Raw genomic sequence first — 17986 nt, 5'->3', positions numbered from 1 at the left:
CAAAATATCAATGCAAGGACCAATAGATCTACCGAATGAACCTTAACATACTAGTTTACAGGCTGAATTTGTAATCCAAAAAGCGACGCACGATTGGCTTTGGGCACGGAACTGGATTGCACTTTCCGGCGGCAAAATGTATAAAACATTATTATGATAACACTATATTCACCTTGTATTGAAATGTGTTATTGCTTACACGGACGTTTTGAAGGTTTACAATTAAAGTTTATAAAACGTTTTTATAGCATTTTCAATGAAAAACTTTTTAAAATTTGCCTCCAAATGTTTGTGACATAATGTTATTTACAAAAATCCACAATGTTTTGCACAAAAAATGCAATAAAATGTTATCAATTTTGGTATATTTTAAAACGTTTTACAAACATGTGACCAGTCCAACGGGTCAGTTGCTGGATGAAGTCTGGAGGTTCCAGAGGCAACGTAGCAAAGTTACAAAAAAGTAAGTTCCCGTATTAGATTTATTTCCAGCATTCTATTTTTGTGTTTGCTTGGGCAAGTGTGAAAAGGCATGTATAAATGTTGGGAATAATTAATACATGATAGGTCAACGTAATATAAAATTTGATGTAATAAATAGTTATAAAACAGATTTGAAGAAAATTCGGCACATATGGATACTTTTTAAATCACTTTTGGTTACAAACACTGGGTTACTCCAGTTAAAATCCATACACCATCTGTGGAAGACATGATTTCCCCAACAGGGAGTGTGGATTTCGAATGGAGTCACCCATTCAGGTAACCCCGTTCTAAAATTCACACTCACTGTATGGAAGACTAAGGTTGTGTCTTCTATAGGGGGTGTTTGGATTTCATCTGGAATAGCCCATTTCAACTGGAACAGTCGATATCGAAATGCCAATTTTACAAGAACACTTAATCGAAGGCATCATCTTGGTATGATTGAACAATAAAATACAATACATATTGCTGTCAAAATTGGAAGCATTTTACAAAATATACAAACTTCTCATTCGAAAAAAAAAATAAAGTTCACATCTGTAGAAAAGTCATTTAAAAGAGGTTTTTTTTCTCATAGTCTATGAACAAATAATCTCTTCATCTTCATCAAGTTCTTTGTCTTCCAAGTCACTATGCGCATGCGTCGATTCCGGGGAGGAGTGACACATCTTGGAATCATTATCACCACTCGCTGGTTTCCGTCCACATGGTCCCTTGTTTCTTTCACGATGATTTCTATGGCATTTACAGTCACGTGATGAGGAGGAATCTTTGCCCTCTTTCTTCTGTTTTACTCGTCGATTTTGAAACCAAATTTTGACTTGTTTTTCTGAAAGGTTGAGGTAGGTGGCGATTTCAATTCTACGTAAACGAGATAGGTACTGGTTGGCAGAGAACTCCCTTTCAAGTTCAAGAAGTTGCGTGGAAGTAAAAGCTGTTCTGATTCGCTTACTGCTATGAAGACCATCATCACTGCTGCTGTCTATGCCACCTGTAAAATAGAAATAAATTAGACGCCAGAAATTAGTATTTTTTTCCAAGAACAATTGCAAGATTATTCCTTGCATGCAGTTTCTTTGAGCTACCGATAACTATACATTTGCTAAGTTTTTGAAGATATTTTTTTCAATTTTTAAAACGCATTCATGAAAATTCAATTTGAAAATATTGTGTAATGATATTTTTTTGCTCTAACCCACATGCAAAAGATTTTTATTAGATCGACCTTACATTATTTTAAAAGAAAAAGAAGAAGTTTATAATAAAGAAGAAGGGGTGTAAAGTAAATTAGGCTGAAGCGAGAATTGAACCGGCGAACTCTATAGTTTGCGTGAGCAGCGCTCTGCCGCCTGAGCTGATAGGATTGTAAACTTTCTTGTCATAAAATGTTGAAATACAACGTATTAATTGGAGCATACTCGTCACATTTCATTCCTTGAAAATATTGAAGAGACCAAAAAGGGAACTATTGTTTTATCTATGCTCAGTCAAAGTTTCCCGCAATTTGAAACGGCTATGTCACCAATGCCGAACACTTCATCCAAAGTACTATCTACTGAAGATGTGAACGGCTAGGTCTTCGTACTTCATTTTGAGCGCGCAATAATTAGTTGGGAGATCAATGCTAGATCACATGTTTCAGATGAAAATAGCTTAATCTTTTAATGTCACCACTCACCATCACTGCTTGTATGTAAAATAAAATGAACATACTGTACACTCTAAAAAATATTCTACTCAACACTGAGTAAAATGGTCACAGCTCAACAATTGAGTATAAAATTACTCAAAATGTGTTGAGTTGTGACCTAAATGAGCTCAATGTTGAGTAATTTTTTACCCAACTGTTGAGCTGTGACCTTTTTTACTCAGTGTTGAGTAAAATATTTTTTGCAGTGTACATGGTGCCCACAACACAAGTAAAAAGGTATAAACTGATTGAAGGAAAAAGTGCACTTACCCATAGGCAGATAAGGAGAGAGTCTTCGAGGATCTATGCTGGTCCTGTATTGCAAATGTGGTGGTGACGGTGGTGTGCCGTGTCTTGTGACGTGGGTTGTGGCAAGACTCAGGGGACTGGTACGATGGTGATCTCTGCAACCGACATCACCATGTCGATCTAAGATAGACCTGTGTGATGGTGGTGTGACTGCCCCATGATGTTGATGATGATGAGATGACGAGGAGTGAGGAGGAATTGGTATAGCAACTGGCGTCGTGCTGAAGATGGAAGTTGGAGGAAGGGGTGAAAACCTGGAAGCACATGTGGTAGCGGGAAGATCTCGTACGCAGAGTGTGCAAGAGTCTAAACCATGTTGGGATGAAAAACAGTCTAACCCTTTCCTTTGCAAACTTGATGCAACTCTAGATGCAACAACAGCATGGTTTCTGTCCAAAGTTGTTGGAGTTGGCCGATTTAAAATGAGTGAATCCACATAGAAAGATCGCGACATCTTCAGAGGTGGACTTGTAGCTGATACTGGTTCTCTCTCTTGATGGAATAGTGATTTTGCTGGTCTGAAGCCGCCTAGAGGCCAAGTAGTGGTACCCAGGCGTGAGCTGGAAGCAAATAGCCCCGTCATGAGTTGATCCGTGACTTTTGTATCTTTTCCAAACTAGTAGCACCACGCGTCGTTATGTACGCTGTTCTGGTCGACTGGCATGCGAGTGGCTACTTAATAGGTCTGCACTCGCCGAGCGTCAGATTGACATTGAACTAAACAGCGAGATCAAACCGCGATATAATTGACTAACTCGCGTGTAAGAATCACCACCACCATAAGAACTATAATACCCATTGTGTAAACGTGGACCTGTCAAATGAAACTTATCCCGACGCTTTCATTGGTTACGCTCCTGCTTCATCAACACGCCTTGTCACTTACATTGTCATTGACACACCCACTGCTTCGCAACATCATCATTATTTTTTGTTTAAATCCCGGATACGCGGATATCCCGGATGTTGACGTTATATCCAACGTTCGACAAAACTTAACAACTTCATAATCTCACAAATTTTACCCATTTCCATATATTTTATCAAATTTTACAGTCATATTTTTGTTTTTATTTAAAATTTTTGCAATCATTCCACACAAAGAATACAGCCAAATTGGTACAAAAAAGCTAGACATTTTGAAGTGGTTTTCAAGAAAGCCTTTGATGAATTGGATCATCTCTAAGATGTCTCTGTTCTGTATACGACGAGGCCTCAAGTAGTGCAAAAGGCATTAAAGGTATTAAGTCACGTGGATGGTTTCCTTCATTTCATCCATGTTCAGTCGTACCATCGGTCCAAATGTAATCCCGGTTCCCCCTCTCCTCTTCATTTTCCATTCATCATGCTGTATACTTTATAATCTTAAAATGATCCTTATGATGAGGAAGGATCTAACATTATGCAAATCTTCCCAAGATGAAGCATTGGGCTATTCCGATTGAAATCTATACACCCCCATATATGGAAGACATGACCTTAATCTTCCACACACAGAGAGTGTGGATTCGGGCTACCTGAATGGGTGACTCCATTTGAAATCTACACACCCTTTGTGTGAGATTAAGGTAATGTCTTCCACAGGGGTGTATGTATTTTAACTGGAATAACCCATTCTAAAAATAATTATTCTATAAGGGAAACTGCCTCTTAGCCCGATAATAGGAGACTATAAATCATACCAATTTGAATATACATGTAGATGTACGGAAAATGGTTCTTTATAACAAAAACAACGGCGGGCAAAGACGTACAGATCCCGAGGGGAGTTGTATTGAATATCTGGGTGAGACCAGGCTATAATATAGTTGTAAACGCTATGACCTTGTTCAAACGTGGATTTTATTTTTTGACTCAAAAGTCAATTTCTTTCGAGATCAACCGAACCCAATTTAAAGATTGTTTAAATTTGCTCAATATACATTTGAACGTATTTATGTCGAGTTTGAACATGGCTATAATAATCTTAAGACTTGTAAAATTAAATTAATGGCAACATTTTGTTGATGGTATCAGTTGATGTGACCCGCAATAAGGGGGTAAAAGCTGCGGGCAAAAAATGGATTAAGTGGTCCGTAAAAAGAGGATAAGCAATGTGCTACCATATTAAAGCATATCGTGCGCTTCTATACATGTTGTAAGTAGCGAAGTACATTGATAATTCATTTTACGTCATTTATGATTTATTGCAGTCAAGTATATGGTTTATAGTGTATTAGTAATAATTTGTAATTAGCTACGTCATAAACGGTTGATTAGCATCGGATAAAGCGGAAAAACCCCACAAAACATAGCAAGAAAGAAAACGGTAAAAAATCCAAACAAGCAAACAAAAAAACCAAAACAAAACAAGAAAAAAAAACCCAAAACAAACCCAAAACAACAACAACAACAAAACCCGAAAAAAACCCAAACAACAACGACAACAATAACAACAACAACAAAATACAAAAAATAACAACGGCTTTATGATATAGTTATATTAAATTTTCATTTGAAACCCCGACTGATACGTTCTTAAGCTTACAGTCAATAACATTTTAGTACCATATAACCATGATAACGTTCATTTTGATTAAACAATATTTAAATGGTTATTTTAGCGATATATAAAATAATTTTTATATAAATGGAAAAATAAGAAAGTAAGTCGTTCAGACAAAAAAAAGTGCACACACATCTGTTAAACAATTTAGTTAATTCTTCATTTTACTATTAATTTGATCCTAAGCGACCAGTGAATTCAACATTGTGTTATACGTCTCTTTTCTAATGGACACTGTAAATCATTTTACACCATCCTATAAAATTACCGAAATCTTCCTCAGCGTCTGACCACTAATGGTCTCTGGTGGACATTAAAGAACACTGCAACTGTTTATATTTCGGAATAATTTCACTCCGAGTTTTGTATAATATTTAGATTTAAATTAATGTTTCGGAAGAAATATATATTTTACATCAATACATAATTGCATTTGACGAATCTCGAATTTACAAAATCTGATCCTTGTGCTGAAAGCCAATTCCCTCCAGTGCACTGTCTGATCTCGTTTAGAGTGCCATTAAAATCCTAGTGAACAGCTTTATAGGGTATTAATTCATATCTATAACAACTCATCAAACACGAACTTTTAAAATTAGCCCTGTGTTGGCAACATCACTTTTCACGAACTTTGATTTAAGAACTTTTTATCACTTCTAGATAGAAATGTATAGCTCTAAATATTGTTTGTTTGTTTCTCGTATTTAAAACTATTTTCATGCGCAGCACATAAACTTTTATAAATGAGTATAAAAAATATTAAAACCCTACGTGTTAACAGTGTTAAAATCGTGAAGGAGTAATCAGTAGATTATGGGTCTAAGATGGCCAATTTGGTTCCTACACCAATTCTCCAGTGTCCATTCTGTAATGCCGCCGCCAGCTGCAGAAACCTAATCGGGCCGTACAATAATTTTCGGACACTACAGTTTCACAGTTTGTGATTTTTATACAACGTGCACTTCGTGTTTGTTATTAATGCGTTCGAGTATTCCCCACCACTGGTGGATGGAAGGTATTTCCTTTCTTATATTATTGGCCATATATTATGTTTTTACAGTCATCATTATATCATTATGCATTTCAAGTTAATTCAATGAAGAAGTATTATAATACTGAAAGTAAAAAAAATGGTACAGCTTTTAAATTTTGCAAGAGTGACTAAAAAGCGCACGGACAAAGGAATGAAGTGTGAGGACGTAAGGGAAATGGTGCTGGTCAAAAATAGGATTGAGTGGCGACTAAATTGAGATTTATGAGCTTGAATATAATCATGCCTGATGATCTTATAAAAAAAAAGCAGGCAAGAGACTGCACTTACCTAAAAAAACTGGAAAAAAAAGCTGAAAATACGCGTGAAATTGGGCAAAAAGTACCAAAAACAGGCTGAAATTAAATAAAGTTGTGGAAATTTTGATTAAAAAACACTGAATTCAGTTTTAAAACTGACAATTCTCATGCCTGAAAAAGAGATTTCTATCGCTAGCTAGCAGAATACGTATACAACTTTAACACTAGAAAAAGCAATGACAATTGCATATTTGTATTAATGATCTATAATTTATAGAAGAACAATAATTTAAGTTCTTCTTTGTTTATATATTTTATGTTAATTTTTATGAACTGATTATGAAATAGAATAGAAAATGTGTTTTGTAAAACTTCGTAAAACACCTTAAAATGCATGTTTTTGGCCATTATTTCAAAAATTGGTTGAATATCAAATTTTAACCTTTATTGCCAACTAACATATGTTCCAATATATTTTTCTGGTCTCAGGAATAAATGAGACTGTTGGTTTCACTGATTATTCATCGGAGACCCATTTAATATGTAACATTAAAACTAAGGGTAATGGAAAGGAAACCAGATTTCTCAAAGCTTGGCTAGTGGTTAGGCTTCTAGAAGCCACCAAGCCCAATTAGTCCTATATGTAGTAGATAAAGGGTGAGAAACAGACCATTATCAGAAATAATGGGCGTGTTGTTCATGACTGGTGAGATGTTAGTTGGTTTGAGGTTGAGACCCCGATAGGGGCGAAACCTCAAACCAACTAACATTGAGCCAGTCATGAACAACACGCCCATTATTTCTGGTAATGGTCTGTTTTGAACCGTTTATCTTACATATACGGCGAGCAAAATTAAATTGTTTGTATCAAAATATGTAAATATAATAGTTTAAAAAGAAATTTAATGCCAAAATTTAGTTTCTTGAATTAAAAACACTAACACCTCAGACGCCAGCATTATCAAATCAATACAGAATTGATCTGTATTTGAAGTGTACTTGCATAGTTAATCCGCTGGAGTGTATTCACCCCGTTACCATTATTATTCAAATGATTAATGAATAATGCAAATGGCAAACAAGTTATCAACGTTTTGACTACGATAGGTTTCAACACCATGAAATTTATATCTTAGAAAAATGTGATTAAGCACATATTTGAAAACTCATTAACGCAGTGTTCATTGGTACTCCCCTTTTATGGGTAGGTCACAGTAAGGCTTTGCACCCCCAGCCTCTTGACTTGTAATGAGTATCGCAGAGTAGTTGCGAAGCTCCCCTGGTCGGGTAGTATCCCGAGGGTTCTTGCCTAGTAGCTAATTTGCATGGACCGTTGAGCGTTTTTGGGTTGGGTAAGGATAAAGAAAGATTCCCTTCTAAAAACCTAATGGAAAGTTTATATACATGTACTGAGTATACATTCAACGAAACATTTAGGTCTACTTTTTATTTATGAATAATTATTACTTCGTTATGGTAATTAAGTTTTAATTTGCATGTTTATATCAATTGAGCACCAGTGGTGTTATATAAAATATTAATGTTATACGGACTGCAGTAGCCCTCTATAATTTTCTCTTGCCATGTAACATTTGCATATAAATCGAGCTGTAAATGCATTTGTTTCGTAAGTCTACCAAACTAACTCAAATTCTACATGTATGTTGTGATCCTTTCCATAGTGTTTCTAGAATGTCCTAGTATTTCTTTTGTTTAGCTCGCTGCCCGAGACCGTTATCTTGAGCTATTGTGTTGATAATGGTCTCTGGGCAGCTAGCCACCTCCATTACTCTAGGTAATGGTTGGGGAAACGAACCTTCAACAAAAGAAATACAATGGATAATCAGTGAATAGAAAAGGGCTAGACGTATATCATGATATACTAGTGCTTATAATTTCACATAGTACATCATCTAGAAAGATAAATCAATAAAATGGATCCACATTAGTATAGGGCTAGTCTGGTCGATTAGGAAGCCTGACCACTATAGCCAAGCTTCAAGAAATCGGACCTTAGACTTAGACGCCACTTTTGCGAGATGTGTTATACGAAACAGAACCCGAGTATATACGAAATCCAATCAACTGAAACGACCATCATCGTTAACAGATACTGGAATTTAACAAATTTATAACAAACAATACAAAATATGATTTATATATGCTATATATATTTTTTTCTGTCCGTTTTTGTTAAAAACTTACATCATTTTTTTTATAAGATCGACCATTCATATCAGCTGTCAGCTGCTTAACTTTATATTTTTAGGTTTACACACAATACTCAGAGTGTAATTGTGTATTCTTGAATGACCTATATTATACAAATAAGTAAAGATTCTATTTTAGGACCAAAGGCTGGGGTAACTGATTTAAATTTTCCGAGTGGAAGGTGTAAGATATACCCACTGCTTGATACATCAAGCGAGAGGAATTGTGTTATTGCAGGAGATGATTCGAAATAACTACTCACGTGGCTTTATTAAGGGTCCAAAAGTCAACGCCGTCCAGTCAGCAGTTGCATAAACGACGTCGTGTTACACCCTTAGTTTGGTACCAACAAACAATACAAAACAAAAACTGCAAACAACTTATTACTCGTACTCAATATTAATATAAAGAATATAGGTTGATAATGAACTGGTTTGTCATTTGTTGTTAACACAACTGTTGCTGAAATAACAGTTTTGATGTATAATATTTCAATAAGGGTTTGTTGACAGTAGTTTAGATATGAGTTGTATAGTGGCGTGATTTCCAAATAATGAGAGCTTAATCCAACTTTGGTGTGAATATGCTCTAAAGTTGATAAAATCAATATACTTAATATTCGAAAAACAGGATTACTTTACAAAAACCTTTCATTTTAATGTATCTGTCACCTTTTCAGTAGAAAATTAACATTTAAAGACATTTTGAATCATAACATAAACATTTCGTTGTTTCTAACCAGAACAATATATGTGTTTACTTTATACAATTTAATAATGATACATAGAATACTTTGCTCTACATATTCAGATATTTAAGGTGGTACTACACCCCCTGATAAATTTTGTGACTAATTTTGCATTTTTCTCAAAAAATAACTACACACTGGTAACAAAAGTTATGTATATTATAGGGGCAAGGAATCCAATTACTTCACTGAAATTTCAGTGATTCAAAACAAGTGGTTCATTATAGATGTTAAGAAATGAGGTACATTCTGCCGGTACCACTTTCTTATCATAAATAACATACCGCTTGTCTTGAGTCACTGAAATCCCAGTATAGTAACTGGATTCCTTACCAGTGTGTTATTATTTTTTAAGACAAATGCAAATATAGTCAAATTTATCAAGGGGTGTAGTATACCACCTTAAGCCAAATTAATTCAATCCATGTGAATTAGTCAGATAAAAATTAAATAAAGGGCAAAATGAAATAGATTAGTAGTTATTAGAAGAAAGTAAAGGTTAAAATTGATTATTAGTAGTGAAAATGATGCACGCTTTCCAAATAATTCAAACGAATATAATACCACCGTACCTAACTGTGTGGCCTACTTTTGACCCAAAACAGTACAAATCAACTGCCATGTATTAACGTTATAAAACAAGCAACATCACTAATTTGACAGTAATTTAAGTCTACTAAAGTGCTTATTTAGCCATTATAAGACAATATCCTAGCATGAACTAGGGATGATTTTACAAATGCATGAACTTGTTAAAGAAAGTGATTATAAAGTTTTGAAGTACATGACTGGCCTTTTGAGAACGTTTCCAATAGAACTATTACTCCCAGAGGCCAGCTCAAGTTGTTCCGCGCAACAAATGAACAATACCCGGGCTAATTCAAAATTCAATCATTGCAATTGGAGAACACGTTGTTATTCCGTACTTTATGTGGATGTTTGATTGTACTTTTTTATAGCTTGATGTCGCTTGAGAATTAGGCAATTAAATTATTATGAACACGTAGTGAAAATAATATTTAAAACGTCGAGGCCTTTTATTCTTCATTTATTTTTATTTTTCTTCTGCTATACCTTGTTTTGTAATCATGTTAATAGTTAACATAGTTATGGTACAATCCATTTGCCCATGTGTACTGAAACATGCCTTAGTGAATTTCCAAAAACTTTTTATTTTTGTTAAAAATTCTAAAAAATGTTTGATTGGCGTAACATAAAAAACAAAATAGGGTAGGTAGGTAGGGATTTTTTAAAAGTATATTCAAGGATATGATAAACAGTTACCAATGCAACTTTTAAAGCTGTAAATTGCGTTTGATAAAAGCTTTTAATCTTTTTTTTCTTCTTTTTTAAAAATCAAATTGCTTATTTCCTTTATTTATTTATATTTCTATTTTTTGGCAAAAAAGAAAAAAAAAAAAAAAAAGTCTAGGGTCGGGCCTAATTTCAGGGTAAGTCGGGTTACGCCAATCAAACAAATTTTTTAGGACTAACATTATTTCATATGGTAACATCATCTTTATAAACACAACTTATAGCTGCGACCAAAAAGAACAAGCTTCAAGTTTGTGATTGTGTCATTTGCGCAGAATTCACCACGAAACTCGATATGGTCGAATAGGGGTCTCCCCGTCAGTTCGAACCACCGTCAGTCCGAACCACCGTCAGTCCGAATTGTTAGGGTTAGGGTTAGCGTTATGGTTATAATACATTATCAGTGGCGTAACATGGGCCATCATATTGGGGGGGGTAAAAGCCATTTTTCGGCCATTTTCCTCTGGGATTTTCTAAATTTTGAGATCGATTGGGGGGGGGGCACGTGCCCCCATGCCTCTATCAGTGTGTTTATAGTGGGAGCAGATGTGCGGTACATTGCGGTATAATTTCTATCCTGTCAGAAATTATCCCACTATAAACACTAGCAGTATATGTATGTGTTCCTGTGTCATAAACTGGGGAACCTTTGTGTTACATGTCACAAATTGTTGAAAATCTTGCTATCTACCGTAGATAACATCGTATAATAAATTATATGAATCACTACATTGCTATCTACCATAAATAACATCGTGTAATACATTCTATGAATCACTACATTGCTATCTACCGTAGATAACATCGTGTAATAAATCCTATGAATCACTACATTGCTATCTACCGTAGATAACATCGTGTAACAAATTCTATGAATCACTACATTGCTATCTACCGTAGATAACATCGTGTAACAAATTCTATGAATCACTACATTGCTATCTACCGTAGATAACATCGTATAATAAATTCTATGAATCACTACATTGCTATCTACCGTAGATAACATCGTGTAATAAATCCTATGAATCACTATATTGCTATCTACCGTAGATAACATCGTATAATAAATTCTATTAATCACTATATTGCTATCTACCGTAGATAACATCGTATAATAAATTCTATGAATCACTATATTGCTATCTACCGTAGATAACATCGTGTAATAAATCCTATGAATCACTACATTGCTATCTACCGTAGATAACATTGTGTAATAAATTCTATGAATCACTACATTGCTATCTACCGTAGATAACATCGTGTAATAAATCCTATGAATCACTATATTGCTATCTACCGTAGATAACATCGTATAATATATTCTATTAATCACTATATTGCTATCTACCGTAGATGACATCGTGTAATGAATTCTATGAATCACTACATTGCTATCTACCGTAGATAACATCGTGTAACAAATTCTATGAATCACTACATTGCTATCTACCGTAGATAACATCGTGCAACAAATTCTATTAATCACTACATTGCTATCTACCGTAGATAACATCGTGTAACAAATTCTATGAATCACTACATTGCTATCTACCGTAGATAACATCGTGTAATAAATTCTATGAATCACTACATTGCTATCTACCGTAGATAACATCGTGTAATAAATTCTATTAATCACTACATTGCTATCTACCGTAGATAACATCGTGTAATAAATTCTATGAATCACTACATTGCTATCTACCGTAGATAACATCGTGTAATAAATTCTATGAATCACTACATTGCTATCTACCGTAGATAACATCGTGTAACAAATTCTATGAATCACTACATTGCTATCTACCGTAGATAACATCGTGTAATAAATTCTATGAATCACTACATTGCTATCTACCGTAGATAACATCGTGTAATAATTCTATGAATCACTACATTGCTATCTACCGTAGATAACATCGTGTAACAAATTCTATGAATCACTACATTGCTATCTACCGTAGATAACATCGTGTAATAAATTCTATGAATCACTACATTGCTATCTACCGTAGATAACATCGTGTAATAAATTCTATTAATCACTACATTGCTATATACCGTAGATAACATCGTGTAATAAATTCTATTAATCACTACATTGCTATCTACCGTAGATAACATCGTGTAATAAATTCTACGTGTTGCAGCGCTAATTCGGATAACAATCAAAACTAGCCAAAAGTCTAAGCCCAGGGTGGACACTCAAACTAGTACAGGGCGCTTACTATGTGGTGATTTTTGAGTTAGCATCTAGTTTTCCTACATTTGTGGAACCAAAGTTTTTTGGCATCCTTACAATTTTTTATTTTGACCTCTGTGTATGATTTTTTTGACATTTGACCTATTTGATCTTATAACTCCTGAACTAAGCACTGTAGAAGAATATGACAATTGACTTTTGTATTCCGTGTGATGAGAGGAACAATTTGAGCTACATTACAACGTGATAGGACTATTTCTAAATTTTCCCCCACTGTGACCTTCGAACCCTCATGGGAACCACAGGGGACATAGAAAAAATGGAACCTATCAAATTTTTATCATTTCAAGTGTAAGGATGCTAAAAAACATTGGTTCCACTAATAGCGCCATGTACTAAACTAATTGGAGTTAATACAGGGTCTTACTTCATATTCCAGAAAAATACAGCATTAACTTTTGATATTATCCTGTTTTTCCAAATGAAACATAGCTAAATCCTAATCCTTTAGTTAGTCATAACTAGCAATAAAAGTCAAATTTTAATACTAGTATTTGGCCAATATTTGGAGATAAGGGCCAAAAACATGCGTTTTAGGGTGTTTTTCGTATGCTGTGACAAGACTTGTACTAAGGCTAATTTCAGTTTATGCATTCTAATTTTTGGAAAAGTCATGTTTCTTTCTTATAACAAGCATTTAATTAAAGTAACACACGAAAGTGAAAATTAAAGCAAAATATCGGCATATACTCAAGATTTTGAATGCTTAGACTTGTTCCAAGTCTTTGATTTTTGTGACCCGATTGTCAGAAAACATGCCGAAAATGCATGTTTTTGGCTCTTGTTTCAAGAAATTAGTAAAATAGTGAACTTTTTTTTTTAAATCTCCAGTTAGAACTAAATGAATGATTAGGATTGAGCTACCGTATGTTTCATTTGGCAGAACTTGATAATATTTTTTTTAATCCCCAAAAATTAGTGCTGTACATGTATTTATCTGGAATGGGGAGTAGGAACTGGCTTTGACTGTACAGGGCTTTTACGTGTGTACATGTACCTTTCAGCTAATTTGGAATGGTGAACAACGGGTCTAAGTTATATACATGATATAGATTTTAGAAGGGAATGCGTGATTTACACTATGGTATTTGAAAGCAACTGTACAAATTCAGATTCTAATTTTTATATAGTATCTAGTTCCCTCTAGTGACAGATTGCAGTTTCCAAATACGTTATATAAAACATTCAACACAGGGTGGCAGTATTGATGAAGCATTTCGGAACATAACAAGTTAATAAAATTCTGCGAATCGCTCATGAGCCATATACATTGCTGTACATAGTAGACAACATTGGGCAAGTAATTACACATGATTGATGAAAGTTCTCAGTCATCCAGTTGTAGTGACATGAAATTTGGAATCAAAATAATAATCCAAGAAAGGTTGAAACCATGGACATGGTAAAGTGCTCAATCAAGAAGGGAGCTTAAAGGAGTATTTCGTGATCCTAGCATCCTCTTTTTATGACATTTTTCAGTAGATATCCACGAAAAAAGTTTATTTCCAAAATTTCAGTTGATTCCGAGTTTGCGTTTGCGAGTTATGCATGATTATGTGTATTACACTGCGCCATAGACAATGTGTTGTAATTTCGTTCTGGTGCACCAGAACGAAATTCAAATTTGGCGATATTTTTGCTAAACGAATTAATCTGCAAGAAATATTTGGTACATAAACATTGTGTAGCCAGAGGTATCCAGTGGTGTAAAAATCTCAACTTTTTTTGGGAAAAGTGGGGGGATGAGGCTGTGGATCACGAAATGCCCATTTAATACACGATAAAACTTAGATGACCCTGCTACATTAGTTCTACAGACCTGTTTCGTAAGGGCCGTAGCCCTCACTCCTCAGAAACTTTGTGCAGAAATTATCTGAGAAGTGAGGGCTACGGCCCTTACGAAACAGGTCTGTAAAACTAACTAATGTAGCAGGGTCATCTAAGTTTTATCATGAAATTTGGAATTAAAATCAAAATACTGGACTTACTATTTTGTAGCAAATGCTTCGTTGCGTGTGATACCATCACACTTCATCAGACAACTGACTCGCTAGATTGGTCAAATTACACATGATATTATATATTACATGTATCATTGCTATATGATATAGATGTAGCAACAGTATTACTAAAAAGAGTAATGCCAGGAAGGGGACAAAGTAGGACGGGGAAATATGGATAACCCTATGATTTAAGTTAAGAATTAAAATTACACCTTGCGAATTTTAAACTGCTTATTTTTTATACAGAATCTAACAAACACAGCATAGTGATTTAGCTAGGCATAAATACAAAAGCCTCGGTATACTTTACAGGAGTATAATTGCTGACCACTGGCCCAAGGCACACACATCTTAGCATCTATATGGCAACATGTCTACGCTCGAATCACAGCATCGCTATCTACTGAAGATAGCATTGGTAACAAATCTATGAACTTGTCGCCACATTGCTATCTAATGAAGATCGTATTTGTAATAAATCTAATAAATCTACGATCGCATTGTTATCAACATAATATAATATTGGTAAAAAATCTACGATAGAGTCACAAACTTTATAGCATTTGGTAGCAAAGTTACCCTTTTGCTGATGTCTATAGTTGATAGCAATTGCTAACAAATATACGAGTCATTGCATTGCTATCTACAGAAGATAGCATTTGTAACAAATCCACGAATGAGCGACTGGTTGCTATCTACTGAACGTGCATTTTGTAATATATTTTCAAATGAGTCAGTGCATTGCTATCTACTGAAGATAGCATTTGTAACAAATTTAAGCCTGGGTCGCCGCATATTGCTATATACTAAAGATAATCGATAATAGAGAGGTTGCGATTTATGCGTGCGTTAGCGCATCGTTATCTACAGAAAATATCTTTAGTACAAATCTGCGATTGAGTGGCCGCTTTGCTATCTACAGAAGATAGCATTGGTAACAAATCTAAGAGTAAGTTAGCGCCTTGCTATCTACGGAAGATAGCATTTGATAACAAATCTGCTGGAGCGTCACTAAATGCTATCTACTAAAGAAAGCATTGGTAACAAATCTGAGAATGAGTCGCCGCATTGCTGTCTACATGATCTAGATACTGTTGGTAACAAATCCACGAATGAGTGACCGCAATGCTATCTACTGAAGATAGCATTTGGTATAATAAACCCACGAGTGAGTGACCATATTGCTATCTACTGAAGATAGCATTGGTAACAAGTCTGCGAATTAGTCACCACATTGCTTACTACTGCAGATATCATTTGGTAACACCATATTGCTATCGAAGTGGTAACCAATCTACATCTGAGTCGCCACATTACTCTCTATACAGAAGATATATAGAATTTGTAAAATATCTACGAGTGAGGCACCACATTGCTATATGTTGGTAACAAACAAGTTCCTGCATAATCAGTGGCTGCACCAGGATTTTTCTGGTTTTTGCCTTGAACACTGCAAAAACTCCGGTGTTGAATATGCAACACCGAGCTGGTGTTGAAGCTTCTGGTGTTAATTTACGGTGTTAGATTGTTAGATTAACACCACGTGGTGTCAATACAAAATCTTAAATGTGCACTGCATGGACTTTTTTGTAGATCTAAGTGATCTATTATTTGAGTGGAAACCAACAGAAGCAACAGAAACAATTCACGCTCATTGATTAAGATGTTAACAGTGATTAAAAGATGATAATTTCAACACCCGTACCAGTGTCACTTCTACACCAGAGAGTGTGGCCCTCTCAGAACACCGCCGCAGTGTTAAATATGCTCCCTCAACACCCATTGGTATTAAATTTACACCACAGTAGTGTTGAATATAGAAAATTCAGGCAAAAGATCAAATCAACACCCAGCGGTGTTGAATATGAAATTAACACCGGAAAAAGGATCAAATTAACACCAGGATACAGTGTCAAAATAACACATCGTAGTGTCAAAATAACAACTAGCAGTGTTTCATTTAACACCGAAAAGTGTGGACCTCTCAGAACACCACGCCGGTGTTGAAATCAACACCCTCGGTGTTACTTTTAACACCGGCGTTTTTGCAGTGAAAGGGGGGCAAGAAAAATATGGGGGATGCCTTCCCACCGCAGTGCCGCTGCCTGCATTGCTATCTGCACTGCATAGCTCACACTTGTGACAAAGTATTACTTTGACAAAAGGGCCATCCGCGGCAAACGTTACTGAACTTACTTTTGAATTTCATTGTTATTTTGTAACAAGAAAACTTTATTTTCTCGGTAAATACAAGTCAATTTTGGAATTTTCAGCTTATAGTAATCTGCTTTATGGTCTAAAATATATGTATTAATATCTCATGACACATGATTCATTTGCTTAATATTATTATTTGTGTAACATTTACTAATCACCACATTGGTATCAACGCAGGAATCGTAGCGTATTCTACACAGGGAACAGTATTGCAACAAATTTTACGAGTTATAGACCTACTTTATTTTGATTCACAGTAGATTGGCTTTTGTTACCAACCTAAAAACACATTGATTGCTTTCAATATTAAGTTGCTAAGCAAATTATAATTATTACAATTTGGAATGAATTATAAATTTGAAGATATAGATACTGTAAACATTAAGATACAAGAGAAAGGTTATCGTTATGTTTGCTTATGGTAAAATGAGTTCCTGTGCTAATACTTTGCCAAATCCCTGTAAATCCCGTGCGTCAAATGTTTTGACTCAAATGTTTATGAAATATATTTCATCGGTTTGGTAATTTGGTTCAAGTTCATAAAGCCCGACGACGACGAACGAATTACACATGTGGCCACTTACTGCGAGATCCATGGAAGCGCATAGGAGGCAACAAACTTTGCTGACTTCGGTCGCTCTTGTACCAATTGTTCTTGTCAGACAATTTGGCTTTAAAATTCACATCTTCTTCGTGTTTTAACTTTCGGATAAGTTTAAGGTTTCTGAGGCTATGGTTAAGTTTGGTGTCTAACATTTAATCAAGTTTTAAGATTATCACTAGGATATACTACTCATGTATAGTAATGTGAGAATAATAATATGCCCCAAAGAAGTCTATAGATGTTTGTAATAATTATTTTTCTTTTCTTATCAGCAGTGTTCTTTCAGCAATAACGCAGAAA

At 35.0% G+C, this 17986-nt stretch overlaps 1 protein-coding gene across 1 annotated transcript; it reads right to left on the bottom strand.

Annotated features, from left to right (window-relative positions):
* Positions 1–827: 827 nt before the first annotated feature.
* Positions 828–3175, bottom strand: LOC140160261 (uncharacterized). The gene is made up of 2 exons (XM_072183537.1): positions 2447–3175; positions 828–1477 (listed from the first exon to the last, which is right to left on the bottom strand). The coding sequence occupies exons 1-2, from the start codon at positions 3066–3068 to the stop codon at positions 1065–1067; spliced, it is 1035 nt and encodes a 344-aa protein (XP_072039638.1). The 5' UTR covers positions 3069–3175; the 3' UTR covers positions 828–1064.
* Between the last annotated feature and the right edge of the window lie 14811 nt (positions 3176–17986).

The sequence above is a fragment of the Amphiura filiformis genome, chromosome 9 (genome assembly GCF_039555335.1).
Source record: "Amphiura filiformis chromosome 9, Afil_fr2py, whole genome shotgun sequence".
Classification (NCBI taxonomy): Eukaryota; Metazoa; Echinodermata; class Ophiuroidea; order Amphilepidida; family Amphiuridae; genus Amphiura; species Amphiura filiformis.
Note: the sequence above shows the minus strand (reverse complement) of the source record. Positions and strands in the feature narration are given on the sequence as shown.

Excerpts from the sequence above, each read along its gene's own strand:
- LOC140160261 (XM_072183537.1), bottom strand. The coding sequence starts at position 3,068 with ATGACGGGGCTATTTGCTTCCAGCTCACGCCTGGGTACCACTACTTGG. Across the intron at positions 1,478-2,446 it reads CTCTCCTTATCTGCCTATGG|GTGGCATAGACAGCAGCAGT; the intron begins GTAAGTGCACTT and ends TCTATTTTACAG.